The following is a 17,166-nucleotide window of genomic DNA, read 5'->3' on the forward strand; positions in this document are numbered from 1 at the left end:
AACAAAAACCCATTACAGGACAGCCTCCAAAACAATACAGAGAAACCCTGTCTTGAAAAACAAAACAAACAAACAAAAAGCTCACCACAAAACAAACAAGCATGCTAGGTGCCTCAAAATCCAAATTGAGGTTTTAGATGCCACCTTCCTTGACCTCTCCAAGACACCTTCTTTCTTCCTTATCTCTTCTTGCCAGGTCCCCGAATCTCTTCAATCCCACATGATCCAGTGGCTCAGGCCTGATTAAGCTCAAGGACACTGAGACACACTGGCCTCACCAGCACCGGGGTTGTCAGTGTGCAGGGGTTGTCGTCAGTGTGCAGGGGCTCTACAGAACACAGGGCTACTTTTGCTCTGCCTTCCTGCACTTGGATCCAGTTAATCCTGGATCGCCTACCTAAAGCGGTCAATACCTCTGCCCCCAGCCCTGCCGGATGCATATAATGCCATGTGTATTCTTCCCTGAGCTCTCCCGAAAGTCATATCTAACCAGGTACCCTGTATACTGCCGTCCCTTTTCCTCTTTGCTTAGACTCCACAAGGGGGCGCCTGAGACCAATGTCCGAAGCTTCCTTCCTGGCCGGGGAAAAGTCTGCAGGGTGGATGACCCCCAATTGCACTTGGAGGTGGGGGCGTTGCTTAGAAAAAGCAAGGGGTGGGGCTGGACTGAGGCTCCTCCCATTCCCTGCGCTGCCTCCAGGCGTTGCGCTGCCTTCCCACAGAGTTGGGAGGGGGGAGGAGCTGCCCAGAGACCTGGGAGCGGGTGTGTGGCTCACCAGCCCCTCTGGAAGTAGGAAGAGCCTGGGTGCACTGACTGTTCCAGACTGTATTCAGGTTGGGTGGTTTGACTTGTGCAAGCAACAGTCTGTGCCAGAAAGCCATCTCTGAGCAAGTGTCCCTCAGTCTGGTGGGTTAGGACTCCTGGCAGCTGTTAACTGGGCTGAAGTCCTCCATGTCCCTCGGGCTCCTGGGGCCATCTGCCGGTGTCACAGACTCCTTCAGTTTCTTCCTCCCTTGAGATGGCTTCTTGGGGGCTGTGGGAAATACGAAGTTAGAAGAGGCATGGCAGCAGCCCGTGGTTTTGTATGTCCCTCCCCGCCCCTAGATGTTTCTCTGGCTTTCAACTTCTAGGCTCAGGAAAGCTCAGCTCTGTGAAGTCAGTTGGCCACTCGTGTTCCTAAGAAGATGTTGAATGGCTGGAGCTCGGGAGGAGAGCCACAAGAGTGTGGTAAAAAGGCCATTCCTCTCACAGAACCTAACCCCCTAGTCTCTCCCACTGCACTGCCACAGAGTGGCTGGGGCTGTGAATACAAGGGAGGGGCATCTAGTTCTGGCCAGGCCACACCCTCCAGGACCTTCTGAGATGCCGGGTCTACCCAGAAGACCTGTGGCTTTGGGCCAACTAACTCATCAAGCCTCAGTTTCCCCACCTGCCAGGCAGTGTCAATTCTATATGCCGGGGAGGAGTTGTAGACCCAAGGCAGAGACAACTGCATACCCCTCCCACTCTGCGTGGCTCCAGATAATGCTGGGACAAGTGACACCCTGCTAGGTGTAAAACGGGACCCTGATGCTCACAAGACACGTGCCTGTTGTCACTGACCACCACGCAGTGTCCCGGAATAGAGGAGTGCCACTCACAGAGAGCCTGGTGGCAGCCGTCCCTTGCCCAGTTCTACCTGGGAGGATAAGGTGTGTGTGTGTGTGTGTGTGTGTGTGTGCGCTCGCGTGTGTGTGACTTGCTCGGTGTGAAAGGTGGAAGGTGACACACTGGGAACCCAGTGGGCCACACCCCCACTCCATGTGCACACAGCAGGAAGTGCTTGGAAATGACACAGGCACCCTGGCCTCCACTCGGAGCAAACACAGGCTGCGGTCAGTCCCTTTCCGGTAACAATGGCTTATTGTGGTGGCCCCAGCCTAGCCTGCTGAGCTGTAGCCTGGGCAAACATAGACCACGTGCATATTAGCTTAGGTGTTCAAAGGCTCACCATTGTGCACTGGAGCAGGAAGTGTCCTGATTCTCAGGCCTGGGACCAGGCAGAGATGCCTGCTATCTTATCGGGGTGGGGGGGAAGCTGAGCTCAAAGGCACCGCCCTGGGCAAACACGTGAGCAACCCTAACCCCGAAAGGAAGACAGGGCTGGCAGATGTGGCTGCCAAAAGGTGTGCAGAGGGTCCAAGGATGCTGCTTACGGGTGGATAGGAACGAACGACCCCAGTCCTGGTCTTTTTTTTTTTCTTTCTTTCTTCCCTTTTTGAGACAGGGGCTCATAATAGCATGGGCTGGCCTTGAACATGCTATGTCGCTGAAGATGACAATGCCATTTACATCGTTCCTTGTGGTTGACTGTGGTGGTGCATGCTTTTAATCCTGGCACTTGGGAGGCAGAGGCAGGACAATCTCTGTGAGTTTGAGTCCTCTCTGGTCTACAGAGTAAGTTCCCCACCAGTTAGGGCTACTTAATGAAACCCTGTCTCAAAAGAAAAACAAACAAACAAACAAATATTCTTCCCTATGGAAGATGTCACTTTTTTTTTAAGTATTGGGCATAGAAACCATGGCTTTATGTGTGCTAGGCAAGCCTTCTGCCAGCTGAGATACACCCCTATCCCTGATCATCTCCACTTTTTTGGTTTTCGAGACAGGGTCTCTCTATTGTTTTGGACCCTGTCCTGGAACTCGCTCGGTAGACCAGGCTGGTCTCGAACTCACAGATATCCACCTGCCTCTGCCTCCCCAGTGCTGGGATTAAGATAATCTCCACTTTTGTCCCACTCAAGTTTTATGAAGCTCTGGTGTACCAGTCCTTTTGAGAGAAGGAAGCTGAGGCCCAGGACTACTGTCATTTGGTCAGGTTTCACAGAGGCCTTTGCTGAGGAGGCTCGGGGCTTTAGCTGGTCCCCCTATGCTATGTACCAAGTGTCTAGGAGAGGCACCCAGCACATACCTTGGCCCTGTTTGCCCTTGCAGGAGATGGGTACCTTTATCCTGAAGGTCTGAGGTCCGCCTCCTCTTCTGCTGTGGGCCTTCTTGTTGGTTCTCAGCATGCCCCTGGCCTGGCTCTGCACTTGCCTCAGAGGTCAAGCCCCCCTGGGCAGAAGGAGACACATTCAGGACAATGAACACCCCCTCTCCTGCCTGGGCATCTTCCAGGGCCACCTTGAATGAGTGGCTGGGGACCCACCTTGGTGTCTGACTCTTCCAGCTGCTCCAGCTCTGACCTCTGTGCCCTGAGCTTGCTGGGCTCTGAAAGACACAAATGGGGTCAGCCAGCCTGGTGGCCTTGGGCATGCAGTCCCAGGACAAGGAGAATAACTCTTCAGACGAGGACGCGGAGGGGCCGGTAACCTGTCCCAGGGATCTTGCTGGAGATCTGAACGCAGGCCCACCTGCTAGGTACCCTCTGCTTGGCTCCTACAACCCTGTGGGTTGGTGCCCTCCCTTCCTCAAAACGGATAGAGCATTGTCTTCTGAGCCTTGGAGCCTCCGTCCACAGAGGGAGAGACCCAGCTGGAGGCCAGCAGGTTGCCACTCTCCTCCCTCCCCTCTGCACACCCTTCCCCTCTACACACCCCTTCTCACTGTACATCTCTTCCTGCTGGGCTGGTGCTCTGAGTGCTCACTTTACCTGTGGCCCCATCAGTGTCGGGTCTCTGCAGGTGGGGTGCCGGCCTGGGCCTTCCTCCAGCCTCCTCTGCTGTCCTTCCGGGAGAGGCCAGGCTGGCATGGATCCCTGGGATATCCTGGCAGAGGCAAATTAATGGTTTAATGGAGTCTCTCTGTGTGTGTGTGTGCACGTGCGTGAGCATCTTCAGGCTGTAGTAGGTGTGCAGTCCTTTCCCAGTGTGAGCAGGGTAGCCAGGCTGCTCTTTGGCACCAAGCTGATGGGGCAGAGAGAGAAAGGCAGCCCAAGGAGTTTGTGAACGCCATCCTGCAGGACAGGGCCACAGAGGACAGGGCTGGTACACTTACCTTGGGAGGAGAGTGTTCTTCAGGCTCTTGAGCTCTGGTCCTCGCGCTGCCGTTGCTGGGAGTATGGGGGCTGTGAGTCTTGGGTCTGGACAAGGCGGGCAGCTGGGGGCTGTGGGTGTGGCCAACTGTGGTGTTGCGTGGCAAAGGCTGGCCAGTGAATCCGGGGATGTCCCGACACCGTCCCCGGTCAGAGAGGTCCAGAGGCTTGTCGGGGGGACAGTCCTGAGTGGTCACCTGTGTCTCCTTCCTTGGGGGGCTACACTGGCCTGTGAGCTGAGGACTCCACCCATCAGGCTGGGCCTCTGTGCTCAGAGCTGTCCCGGGGGCCTCACTCTCAGAACCTGAGCCAGCTGGTGGGGAAGATGACGCGTCTTCTTGTGTGGATGGGACCCTCAGCCTGGCGCTGCCTGCCCGCGCCCGTGCCCGCAGCTGCTGCTGGACCAGCAGCAGATGCAATGCTCCTTCCAGTCGTGGGTCCTGAATGCCCACCAAGGCACCAGGCTCCTCCCATGCCTCTGCCTCTCTAGTCTTTGGGCCCCGGGGCAGGGGGTTATTGGCAGCTATGGCAGGAGCCAGGGGGCTGCTGCGGGGGCTTTGCAGGTGCAGAGACAGGTGGTGGTTCAGGAGGCAGAGGCGGTCGGTCTGAAGGGAGCGCTTCAGGGTCTCGTAGGCTACGGCTGACGGCCGGCAGGCCCGCAGGAGGCTAGGGGGAGGAGGAGAATGATGATGCTGGCCCTTGGCCAGCAGTGACTGGTTAAGTGAGCTCCCAGAGGGAGGACAATAGGCACGTCACTTCATGGATGGTCAAGCAAGCCACCTGAGGTCACATGGCCGTGGGAGAGGGCAGGTTCTCAGGCCCTGGTTCTTGCAGGCCACTATGTATAGCAGGTGGCAAGATTTGGCTAAAGAGGACCCAGTGTCCAGGCTCTGGGTCTCCTCCTGTGTGTTAGTTAGCTTTAACTGTCAACTTGACACAGGCCAATGTCACTGGAGAAGGCAGTCTCCATTGAGAGACTGCCCAGATCTGACTGGCTGACGTGTGAGAGATTGTTTTGATTATTAACTGACATAGGAGAGCTCAGTCCGGGGTGGGTGGCACCATCCCCTGGGCAATTGCTCCTAGGCTGTATAAGAAGGCTAGCTGAATGGAAGTAAGCATGAGAGCCAGCCAGCAAGCATCCTCCTCCTTGGTTTCTCCTGTACTTCCTTGGCGCGAGTCCTCCGACAGAGGCGCATGCTCAGAGAATGGCAAGCAGGCCTGTCTTCAAGTTCCTGCTTGAGTTTCTGCCCTGGCTTCCTTCAGTGATGAACTTTGGCCTGTGAGCTGAAGTAACCCTCTCCTCCCTTAAGTTGCTTTTTGGTCAGAGTTTTTGCTCATCACAGCGACAGAAACTGAACCTGAATATCTCGTGCGTGTGTGTGTGTGTGTGTGTGTGTGTGTGTGTGTGTAGTACCAGCTACCTAGATCGATCCTCCTATCTGTCTCCTACAGCCCCACTGGAACTGTTAGGCAATGAGACTTGGGCATTCCATAGGTCTTCTGAATGGCCCAGCCAAAGTGTATACCGGTGTCCTGCCTCCACTGTGGCCTGGCCACTCAGGAGAAATGCGAATCAACCTGGATGTCCGGGAAAGTCAATTCAGGGAAAGGTGGGTTACCCAGAGGGGTGCTGAGCCGCACTTCCCAGACTGCACCAGCAGAGAGCTGCTCTCAGTGGTGGACAGGGCCTCACCTGTCCACAGGGAGGCCATGCTCATATGTTGGACTGGGTGGGCTGCTTCTGGTGGATGGCAGCAGCGGCGGGGGTGTTCCATTGTCCGGTGGGCAGGCCCGGGAGCCAGGCCGCAGCACGGCTACCGTCGAGTGCAGCTGGTTGGAGATGCACTGAGGGCTCTGTACAGGGTGGGCAGGTCAGCCTGGCGGGCATCTCCCCTGGGGGCTTGCCTTCCCCCACCTCCCATGAAGCTCAGCATCCCTGTGTGGCCCCGGGCAGGACAATCACTACCAGCCCGCTGGCCTGGATGGCACCGTGTGTTGGGGGTGCAGGGGTCAGGACCCCCGTGTCCTCACCATGTCCAGGGTCCTTGACTCAGACAGGTTGGCAGCTGGGGAGACTCTGGCGACTGGAGATGCCTTGTGGCTTGGTGCCTTATCTGTGCGAGGAAGAATGACGGGGAGCTAGGGAGATACCGTGGGATCCCAGGTGCCCAATCTCCCGGCTTCCCCACTATCCCCCCCGTAGACCTGTACCTGGCTGTTCTTCCTCAGCCTCCTCCGGGCCTCCTGGGGGGTTCTCGGTGGTGGTGGTGGCACCTTTCCGGTTACCAGGTGAGGGGAGCGGCCTGGGTGACGAGGTCTCTGAAGTGCCCTCCCAGGCCTGAGGCGCAGCCTTGTCTCTGGAGAGGGCACAAGGCTGATTGATGATGAGGGTACAGAAGCTAGAGCTCCCGAGACAGCCAGGCCCCTCTGTGGAGGCAGGGTTCTAGGCGGACACCGGCCTGCTGAGCAAGCGAGCAAGCGAGGGAGCCAGTGAGCGAGCATCTGGGCCTGTGCGCGCCCCACTCACCCCAGGCTCCGAAGCCTCTTGACTTCTTCCCTCAGGGTCTCGTTTTCCTCCCTCAGTCCGTTCATCTCATTGGCTGCAAAGAGCGGCAGTCATTAGCGAGGCCGCAGGGCAGGGTGGAGGCAAGGGGCCACAGTACCAGGGAGGTTCTCCCTGTCTTGCTCCAAGCCCCGCACATTTAGCAGGAGGGAAGGTAATCATATCATCGGGTGTAGGAGCTGACTGCGGGACGGTGGTGTAGACCTCTGCCTGAGGTTTGAAGGGTGAAGTCGAGCCCTCAGCTTGACCCGAGAGCTCCCCAGGAAGGGTCAGGAGAGTGGGGGATGCCCTGGCCCCGGAGCTGATGTGAGAAGAGACGCAGGGTCACGGGGGTGGGTAGGGGGGCTCATCCCGTGTGTCCCTGCGGCTCTGTGTGGGCTGGCCCCGCCCTGGGGTCCCTGGCCTGGCCTGTGGGCGTGGCTCACTGAGGATACAGAGGCGCTGCAGGCTCTGCAGGTGTGCACTTTCCAGTTCCAGCTGTTTCTTTCTGGCCAGCTCCTGGGTGACCGTGCAGCGGTCGCACAAGCCAGCCCGCAGCCTGGGGTGGGGGACGGGAGAAGTCGCACTGGGGCGAACGTTCGGTCCCTTCTGCCCGGTTGCCAGGCCGTGTCCAGCCTTTCCCGATTGTGTCCCGTGGCTGCGCCTCCTCCCTCCTCCATCCCAGGCCTGTCTCCTGTTGAGGGCTTGGCAATCCCACATGCAATTAAGTTCGGGAAGGAGGTTCCCTTACGGCTCTGCAAAGCCCCGCGCGCGGAGCCGTCAGTCTGGCTTGGTCTTTGCTGAGAGCCCCCAGATCCCAGATGGGCTCTGCGAGGGGCCCCCTCACCTGTTCTCCAGCACCCGCAGGTTCTCCTTCAGTGCCTTCTGCTGCTCCCGGAGCTGGTGGTTTTTGGCAAAGAGTTCCTCTACTCTCTGCGCGTCCCTGTGTGGCAAACAGCTGAGGTGGGCCGCTGGTCTTGGTGCCTGCGGTAGCCAGGGTGTTTGGGAAGGGTCCTCCCTGCGGGGGGGGGGGCTGTCCTGGAGTGCGGCTTTTCAATGGGGGCTCGGTTCCACAATCCCAGATAGAGATGTCTTCTCCTCCCCCCACGTTTACCTCAGCTATGGAAAATTGCACCCTGGTACAGGCCATTGTTTCTCAACCTGGTGGGGTCATGACTCCTTGTGGGAGGGGCGTCAAATAACCCTCTTACAAGGGTCACCTAAGACCATCGGAAAACACAGATCCACAATAGTATCTAAATTTACAGTAAGGAAGTAGCAATGAAAATAACTTTATGGTTGGGGGCGGGGGTCAGCACAACGTGGTTAGTCAGAGACGGGGCATAGGAAGGTGAGCTACAGGCCAAGAGCAGCAGCCGAGGCAGCTGTGTGTTTGGGCCTCACAAGAAGGACTGTCATGGGTGCTTTGGTCTCCCTGGGTCTTCAAATGGAGGTGCCAGGCCAGACCCCTTGGGGCCGACACCCCAATGGTCCAGTTCTGGCCCTACCACATAGGCAGTGTGTCACCTTGGCCGAGAGACTCACTGCCCACTCACTCCCTGCCATCCCGGGACCCTGGGGGCAGCGTGGGTGGCCATAGCCTGTGGGGACAGCTGCCCTCCCGTCTGTGCCGCTGGCTTGGCAGGGCCGACTCACCGGTACCGCTCTGAGTTCAGCACCAGGAGCTTGTTCTGCAGGCCTGGCAGAGAGAACAGAGAGGGTGCAGGTCGGGTCCAGCCCAGCTGCCTCTTCACAGAGCTGGTAGGGCTGAGGCCTGAAGTGGAAACTCCTGCCCGGGTTGTCACATGGGATCTCCTCTTCACACCCCTGCCGGGGGTGGGGAGGACACCCCATCTGTACCTGATGCCCAGATGGTGCTGGTTTCCTGAACTGAGGCCTGGGACCCTAGTCCTGGAAGAGGCTGGCCACCTGGTAGGAGCAGAGCATCCAGGCGTGGCTACTTTTTTGGTTGGGGGTGGGGTGGAGGGAGTAGTCCTAGTGTTAAGGAAGGGAAGCTAGATAGATCCCCTAGAGTCTGGACCCGCCAATGTCTACTCAGGGCTTAGAATGGGGTGGGAAGACCTGGCGCCTGTATTCCTCTTCTGCTTAGGTTCTTCTACTCAGTCTTCGAATCTGCGCAATGAATCTGCACAATCTCGGGGCGGGGTCTCAGCAGCTGCAACTTCTTTGCCTCCCCCCCCCCCCGGGGGGGTTCAGCAACCTCTGCCCCACCCCGAGTTCCTGTGTACCCAACCGATTCCCTTAGGTAGGTGAGGGTTGTCTGCCAGCCCAAACCAATTGGCAAAAAGAAAAAAAAAGTCTACTCCTCTTTAGGGAGTGGCCTGGTCTTCTCCTGGTCAGTCCCCTGACTCCTCACCTCTCAAGATGAAACTCTATCAACCCTAGCTTGTGTCTCTATGCACACTTGGCCAGGTATTGGTTTCTGTTGCTTCTGGGATGTTTCCCGTAACACTATACGTGCGACCAACAGGCTTTCAGAGCAAGTTCCCACTGACACACCCCTTTGGCCTGGGTGGATCTGGGGGTTCCCAGAAGGACAGACTGGCTTCTTCCTGAGGCCTGTGGGGAAAGTGTCTGGCTTCCTTGACCTTCAGATGGCCCTTTCTGGAAGGCCTCCAAGTACTGAGTTGGAATTGCACCGCAGTGGGTGGAAGGCACCCTGAGCAGTGGGGAACTTAGCAGAGGCTGGGGAGCAGGGAGGAGGAGGTGTCTGCTCAGGAGCCTCTGGAGTGTGGAGTGGCTGAGGAGCCCTTTGTGGTAGAGCTACCGGCCCTCTGAGAGGACACTGCAGGGACACGCTGGGGGGGGGGCACAGCTTGTGGTCACCAGGTGTTGATGGTGATCCCTGAATATTTCCTCTCCTGGTCCACACCACGGGGTGTGGTCTGAAGACATTCTGCATGAGGAAGTGCTCCCAGCCAAGTCTGGGCCAACGCTGGGCATCTGAATGCTTTGCAATTTGTGTCCCCGGGTTCTCCGACAGACTTGCTGAGTGCCAGAGGCGATCCTTGGAAGCTCCCCAACCTGCCCAGACCCTCAAGACCATGAGCACAGTGCAGCCTCCTACTGACCACTCACCCAGGACCTCCCTCTCGTGGGCGTCCTTCAGTCTGTTCAGCGACTCCATGAAGCTGTCCATGGCTCCGTGTGTGCTGGCCGCTCTGCGCTAGTACGAGGAGGGTTTGGGAACTTTACAGTCCTTCTGGATCCAGCCTGGAGAGAGGGGAGAGGGTTGATTTAAGTAGGGGCTGTGGGCTGAAAAGTAGGTGAGCTTCCCTCGTGTAGGGTAAATCTGCTCCCTTGTGAGGGGCTGCCCAGGGGAAGGGGCAGAGAGTAGATGATGGCTAAAGGGTGAAGCGGTTAATAGAATCAGCGTGGGGTCAGCGTACTGGGTAGACCGACTTCTGGAGGCTGGGCTAGGAGTGGGGAGAAGGATCCTGTGTCACACAGTGACTGTGATGGCCGCAGGAACTCGTTGAGCAGGGACATCTACGGTAAGGGGCCAGAAACCAGGAAGAAGGTGGGCTCGCAAACTGTTCACACACCCGCTTGAGCTCCGAGTCCTCCACAGCTGGATACCATAGTAGAAGTGACAGCTGGTGGCTCTGTGTTTGGTAGGTGAGGGGTATGGGAATGAAGAACAGGGAGGTTGTCGGGCCAGTGGCGGTGCACACCTTTAATCCCAGCACTCGGGAGGTAGAGGCAGGCGGATCTCTGTGAGTTTGAGACAAGCCTGGTCTGCAAGAGTTAGTTCCAGGACGGGCTCCAAAGCTACAGGGAAATCCTGTCTGGAACACCCCCCCCTAAAAAAAAAAAGAACCGGGAGGTCCTTCAACTAGGGGCTGGGAACTGAGGCTGATCTCAAGGAGGGATGTCCTTGCGGGTGCCAGAGGCTGAGGGTCCCGATCCTAGGTCACATGACTCTAGCTGCCTTTTTTTTTCCTCCTGGAGTTCAATACAGGTATCGCTTTTATCATCAGAGCCATCTAATCCTCAAGACAGCTCCAGGAGCTTCTCTCCCAGCGGGAGAGAAAAAGGTCTTGCCCCCACCTTTTTCACGGGATGGGGGATTGGGTGGGGAGTAGATTTGAACTCAGACCTTGCTTATTCACCCAGTGTGAGCTTGGGATGTTTCCCAGAGAGCCCTGTGTTCAGCCGTGTAGGCCTTACCTTGCTAAAGGCCAGGAGGTGGGACCAGTTGGCTGGGACAAGCAGGGCTAGGAAGGCACCTGTAATTCCACCCAGACTCGCTCAGCAGGTGGCTCTCCCCAGGCCCCTAGCACCTGCTTTATGGGCTGGACCAACACCTGTAGAAGAACTGGCCAAGGAATCCTGAGGTGCCTGTAGGCTTGGGCGAGGCCTGTATGGGCTCTGGGTCCACACGCTGTTTTCTTTCTGCATTGTAGCCTATCACATACACAACACACCACTTGGCTGTTACTCTCAAGGTCCCCAAAGGGCAGTCCTGAATTCTCTGCTGTCACACTGGCTTAGTTCCTTCAGATCTCCATGGTGCATCCTGCCCAGGGACCCAGGGCCATGACAAGACCAAGCAAAGTCATCTTGATCCTAGGTAGCATGGCTATAGGGATGACGTGATGCCCCTGGCGGGCAGGTGGCAGAGACACATCCGACTGAGATAAAGTGAAAGTCAGTTTGCTGGGCTCCTGCCATGCCTAGGGTGTCCCTGTGTCCATCCCTGTGTCCAGCATCTGCCATCTGGAGTCTGGGGGTCTGGGCAGGGAAAGGAAATGGTATGGTGGGTGGTAGTATTACCTGGGTGCTTTCTTCAAGCCTTGGCATTTTGGTGCAGAAATGGGTGACCGTGGGTAGAATGAACTTCTGAAATGGCTTTTAAAAAATTACACAGACCTATGCCCAGAAGCCTTGTGAAACAGGTCAGCGGAGTGACTGTCTCCAGTAGGGCTGCCCTGTGAGTCTAGGCTTGCTGAAGTTGGCCAGCGGCTTGGGAAGGCAGGGAGCTCTGTAGGTGGGAGCAGGTCCTTTGTAGAGGCCAAGGCTGTGTTTTGCATCCAGCTGTAGGGTAGGGAGCTATGGAAATGAGAGAACCCTGGGGGAGTAGTAGGCTTGGTGCAGTCTTCAACCCAGAAGGGTGGAACCCCAGAGTGTGTGCTTGGGGGCTGTAAAGGCAGAGTGGTGGTGGGGGTAGGGAACCCTCACTTTTGATATCCAGGCTGGAAGGAGCTGGCCAGAGGGACAAGGATGCGGAGCAGCCTCTGCTCCATCTTTTGTTGCTGCCTGGGCAGCTGGGGAGGCAGGTAAAAAGTTGGGAGCAGCCTCCACCTACACAGACGTTACACACCTTCGGGCCTGCTCTGCCTCTGTGAAGACGCAGGGACAGTGGTGGGGGTTCGCTCGGAATCAGAGCTGGCGAGAGGCAGGGGAGGCTGGATGTGAGCTATGGCCTCCGCGTGGACAGGCTGAGTGTTACTCAAGCTAACTCTCGTGCGGCTGGCCAGAACCAAGCAGATCCATGCAATCCCTCCTCCCCTGTCAGAGCCCGGGAAAGCACCCTACGGTGAGGAGGCCCCAGGAACAGCAGAGGCCTTCTGTCAGGTGCTCTCACCAGGAGGCACCCTGTAAACTCTGCCTGCCTCCCAGGAAGCCACACTTGAATCTCAGGCCCCGCCCTGCACCCGTTCCCCAGTCCCTCGCTTGCTCCAAGGATCTACACCTGCCCCATGGAACCTCTACTGGCACCTTCGGGTCCCCATTTACATCCTAGGGCACCTGTACGCTCCGTGGGGGCCTCCACCACCTCAAGGAGCCCTACCAGAACCTTAGACCCCTCCACCTGCTCTATGGGGCCCAGGTAGTTCTGTAGAACCCCACCCGCTTCTCAGGGTTCCCGCCTGCTCTTCAGGCTCACCCGTCTCCTCGGAGCTCTACCTGAATGTTCAGACCCTTCACCTACCCCTCACAATTCCCCGGAGTGGCCTCTGAGAGGAGGCAGGGGTTCTTCCCTGTCAATCACAGCAGGCCAGCAGGCTGGTGTCCCAGAGGACAGCCACTAGCCCAGCCCGGAGTACTAGCCTGGGCTTTAGATATGGTTCTTGTCCTTCCTATGGATAGCCTTGGGTAAGTTGCTTTACCACCCCTCCCCCCACCCAGCCCCTGTTTCCTCATCTGGGGGTCATGACGGTCATGACCTGTATTGGGTTTCTGTGAGACTCCAGCCGGTATCACATGCTCCAGGCAAAAGGCAGGTAGCATGTAATTCTGTGTGTGGCAGCGGGAACCCGGAACCTCTTATCTCTCTCATGTACAGCCCCCAGAGGGCTGACAGCGCCCTCCCTCCCTCTTTGTGACAGGCCCGAGTCTCACAAACAAAAAGACCCTTTCCGTAGGAGGGCAAATCCCTCCCCGTGTTCAGAGCAGAGGCCTGTCATCAACGGTGACCACAAAGTGCTCACTAGTCCACGGTTTTGGAGGCCATTACCAGGGGAAGTTCCATCCATTCCCTAGAGGTGAGGGCTCATGGTCCCGGCTGTAACTCCCAAAAAGACCAGGTGCCATCTGCCCCAGTGGCAATGCCCGAGTGTCGGGTTGGCGGCCATACCCGGATAGTTGTTCTCTGGGGTGACTGGACCTCCTGTCACTGGTGGGTGATGGCAGCTGGCTTCCTTTCCTTCCTGGAGTGCTAAATCAAGGGTGCTAAAATGAGGCTGTCCGTAATGCCCGGCCCCCTTTCTTCTAGCCGGCCCTCATTCTGTTTCTTTAAGGATGGAGGGTTGGACCAGGCGGTGGTGGGGCACGCCTTTAATCCCAGCATTTGGGAGGCAGAGGCAGGTGGATCTCTGTGAGTTTGAGGCCGGGCTGGTCCGACAGCCTCCAAAACAATACAGGGAAACCCTGTCTCATAAAAACCAAACCAAACCAAACCAAACAAAACAAACAAACAAAAAAAGGATGGAGGGTTGGTCCACCCATCTGATGTCCGCCTGTCCACAGGAAGCAGCCACAGGCCGCGGTGGTGGTAATGACAAGCGGATGCTTCTGTACACACCAACCTCTGCACCTTGTGCCTCAAGAGGGATTCTCTGGCTCAGGGATGTTAACATCTTCCCGGCACTCTGCTGAGGAAGCCAAGCTATTGCCTGGCCTGCCGTCTAGGGGCCAGGAACACCACCAGAATGCGACTGCAGCCCATTTGGCCTTGGAGGAAGCCCTGGGTATCCCATGCTGTGCAATCAGCCTCCAAGACAGGGAGCAGACAAGAGGCAGGGAGGCAGAGGCTGGATTTGAACCAGAGCCCCTAGCTGCGTCCACCGCCTCCCATTCTCTGCGTGGGAGACTGCAGTGATGAGCAAAGCATCTCCCATAGCGGCTTTAGCCGAGCTGCTTGTCTGGCTGTGCCTTGGTTCCTCTAGTCATACATTTGGTGGTGGTGGCCGGGGAGACAGGAGGAGTCTGGTTATATGAAACGGGAGAGCCCATGCCTGATGCAGGGGGCCAGGCCGGGAACGGGGTGCTTCTAAACCGTGTGCTCTCACATGGTCTTCGTAGCCACCCGTGGCAGCTCTTGTTTTTATAGAGATCTGAGATGTTATCTACCTACAATCATCAGCTCGTGAGAGATACGGCCTAGACACAAACAGGCCTCCTGGCAACCTCTTGGGTCAGTCAGTGTGGGTGAGCTCTTTGCAGAGAGGTTTCCTTACTTGGGGAGGGGGGGTGACTTCTGATATCTTTCTGACACCCATAGACTGGTAGCCACCACAGCCAGGCAGAGCAACACCTTCAGTTGGGGAAATCCGCATCTGTGTATACACGCCGAAAGCAAACACCTCTGCACAACTTCAGCCCATCCCCTGCCGCACACCCAACCCTTAGATGGAGCTAGGCATGGCTGTGTACACACAGGCACACATACAGACACACACACACACACACACACACACACACACACACACAGGCAGGTGGACACAGACATTTGCATGTCTCATGCTTGTGTGCAACGCCGCCTGCCTGGGCACAAGTAAAAGAATAAGGCAGATTTGCGGCTCAGGTAACAGAGGGCCGTGCATGCAACCTGACTCCAGTCTCCCAGGCCTGGGGGCAGGAGACGGAGGGAGTAGGCTAGTGATTGATCCTACTATTCTCCCACTGCCTGCTGCAGTACTGCAGCTACTGATCCCGATCTCAGGGCCTGGCAAGGTCCCCATGCCAAGCTCGGAGTTATGGTGGCTGGACCTGGCCTTGCGCTCCCCTCATTTCCATGGCTGCACAGACAGACTTTCAGGCCCACGGGGAGTAGGCAGTGAAAGGTCTAGGACACCAGCCTATTCCCAGGTGCTGGAGCCCCCTGCAGAGGTTGGGGCGGCCATGCCAGGCTTTGCTTTTGCTGCCCCTAAAGCTCTGCCCAGGAAACCCTCGAGCCCTCCTCCTTGCTTGGTCCCCAGGACCAGGCATCAGGTAGTCCTCCATACCTCCCACAGGTGAAGGCAGGTCAGCCTGCCTGTCCCTGCCTCCCGCCTGCCTCCCGCCTCCCAGGCCTTCTGCTTCCTGTCTCCTGCCTCCCTGGGCCTCCTGCTCTGAAGCCTGAGCTGGGTCTCCAGCCCCCAGGGTGAGCACCCCAACAACTCCAGTCCACCCAGCTCCTTCCTGGAAGGTCCCTGCTTGCTGTAACCGTGTACTCACATGGCCCCTTGGCCAGCCTTGGACCTCCAGGGGCCTCGGTCCTGAGCGATCCCCTTCTGGGAGAGATAGGAGCAAGCAGTATGAACTTGCAAGACAGAATTTTGACCAAACCCGCCTGACAGGTTTCCAATTCTCCCAGCCGGGAGCTGCAAGGAGGCAGGGACTGCCCGAAGCCGCCCGACTGGTCTGGCCATCTCAGAGAGTGGAAGAACCGGCCGGCCGGCCGTGTGCATAGAGCTGGGTTGTTTCCCCATAATCCAAGCTGCCTGGGTTGCCTTAGCTTGACCATCCAAAGAAGCATCTTGTGGGGCCCTGGACAGGAGTACCGGCTAGCACAGGGAAACAGCCAGGGTGTGCGGGCATTTATGAAGACAGGGGAGATGCTGTGGCCTTGACACTCAGAGGTTGGATTTTAGAGGGTTATCATGCTGTTCGCCTGCCCAAAGTCAGCCCAAGACAAGCTGAATGTGAAGTTTTGTGGTCCAATCTTAGTTTCCTGGTCTATGGACAGGATGACCGTAGGTAGGTGCAGTTCCCTTAGTTCCCTTGTCCTGACTTCTTTCTTTCTTTCTTTCTTTCTTTCTTTCTTTCTTTCTTTCTTTCTCTCTCTCTCTCTCTCTCTCTCTCTCTCTCTCTCTCTCTCTCTCTCTCTCTCTCTCTCTCTCCTCTTTTTTAAAAATTTAAATTAGAAACAATCCCAGTTTTTACATATCAATCCCAGTTCCCTCTCCCTCCCATCCTCCCATGCCCCCCACCGACCCCCCTCATCCCATCCCCTTTCTGCTCCCCAGGGGTGGTGAGGTCTTCCCTAGGGGATCATCAAAGCTAACTTGGTTTCTTGGTCTGTGGCTTGTGGATAAAAAAAAATCCAGGACCTGTGCACAGAGTGACCTCACTGAGCTGGGGACTGTCCAGTGCCCACTATGCCCTTGCTGAGACAGACTGCTGGCTTCTGCTTGTGGTAGAGGTGGGCAGGGGCTGAGCCTCAGGTCTGTGGATGTCCCACATGGGTGGGCATCTCTGGGTTTCAGGTTGGATGCCCCAGTCAGGTGGAATCCTGGGGCAGGGGGCTGGCTTGGAATGAGGTAGCTTGGCTCAGGGGTGCTAGAAGGACCAGGCACTGATGTCATGCTATTTTCTTTCTGGGCAATGGCATCATGCAGAAAAACAGTGTCCTCTGAGGTCATGGATGCCCATGTTACTATCCCCTTCTCTCTTACTCACCCATCACCATCCCCTACTTCAGCTTGTCTGACTCTGCCCAGAAACAAGGGGGCTGCCCTGTTCATGGGGCCACAGGAGGTAGGTAGTGGGGCTCCATCAGAGAAACCATGTTGACTAGGAGAGGAGGAAGAACCAGGTCTTGAAGAATAGGAGACTCCCTGCTGCTGGCAGCTGGCCCTGGGCATCTCTAACCCCAGGATGACCTTGCCTAGGCTCCAGGAAGGGGAAAGTTCTAGGCCACAGAGCACTAGACACCTTCTCCTGTCTACCTCCTGGCTGGGCATTTGTGAGACAATGTCTGCCTGCTCAGTATGTGTGTATCTGTTTGTATGTCCACCACAGGAGGGAGTGGGCATGGTCTGTGTGAGATTGTCATATCAACCCCGAGGCTGAGGTTCTGGGGGACTTGGGCGGCAGTCATGAGCGTCACCAGTGCTCTTGTTGGGAGATCAGAGAGCTCCAGCCTCCTCCACCGGATGAGACAGAGAGAAGGTTGCCCAGCCCCAGCCTAAGGCATCTCGTGCAGCAGGCTACGGCTAAGCCAGATCTGGCGCACAAGTGTTGGCACCTGAAGGTGGCCGGTTGTAGTCCCCCAGCTTGTGCATGTTCAACACGTATGTGTGCTATGTACGTGGGCTTGCTCTTGTGTGTGGGGCAGGGTCTACATACAGGTTAGAGGCTGTATGTGGATGTCTTGAGGCT

The 17,166-nt window shown here is 57.0% G+C and overlaps 1 protein-coding gene across 7 annotated transcripts; it reads right to left on the bottom strand.

Annotated features, from left to right (window-relative positions):
* Positions 1–811: 811 nt before the first annotated feature.
* Rbbp8nl (RBBP8 N-terminal like) lies at positions 812–15,343 on the bottom strand. Of its 7 annotated transcripts, XM_040732955.1 has the most exons (15): positions 15,241–15,334; positions 10,125–10,184; positions 9,658–9,792; positions 8,215–8,257; positions 7,406–7,576; positions 7,005–7,117; positions 6,544–6,616; positions 6,228–6,373; positions 6,048–6,130; positions 5,710–5,870; positions 3,977–4,679; positions 3,633–3,747; positions 3,189–3,250; positions 2,986–3,094; positions 2,119–2,380 (listed from the first exon to the last, which is right to left on the bottom strand). In XM_040732955.1, exons 3-15 carry the CDS (start codon positions 9,716–9,718, stop codon positions 2,193–2,195), a joined length of 2,028 nt encoding a protein of 675 aa, XP_040588889.1. In that variant the 5' UTR covers positions 9,719–9,792; positions 10,125–10,184; positions 15,241–15,334; the 3' UTR covers positions 2,119–2,192. The 7 variants fall into 7 exon arrangements, with proteins under 7 accessions (XP_021085380.1, XP_040588892.1, XP_040588889.1 ...); XM_021229721.2 differs by lacking the exons at positions 2,119–2,380; positions 15,241–15,334 and adding an exon at positions 812–1,034 and having other exon boundaries at positions 7,406–7,501; positions 10,125–12,661; XM_040732958.1 differs by lacking the exons at positions 2,119–2,380; positions 15,241–15,334 and adding an exon at positions 812–1,034 and having other exon boundaries at positions 10,125–12,661.
* Between the last annotated feature and the right edge of the window lie 1,823 nt (positions 15,344–17,166).

The sequence above is a fragment of the Mesocricetus auratus genome, unplaced genomic scaffold, assembly GCF_017639785.1.
Source record: "Mesocricetus auratus isolate SY011 unplaced genomic scaffold, BCM_Maur_2.0 Super-Scaffold_100028, whole genome shotgun sequence".
NCBI classification, from domain to species: Eukaryota; Metazoa; Chordata; class Mammalia; order Rodentia; family Cricetidae; genus Mesocricetus; species Mesocricetus auratus.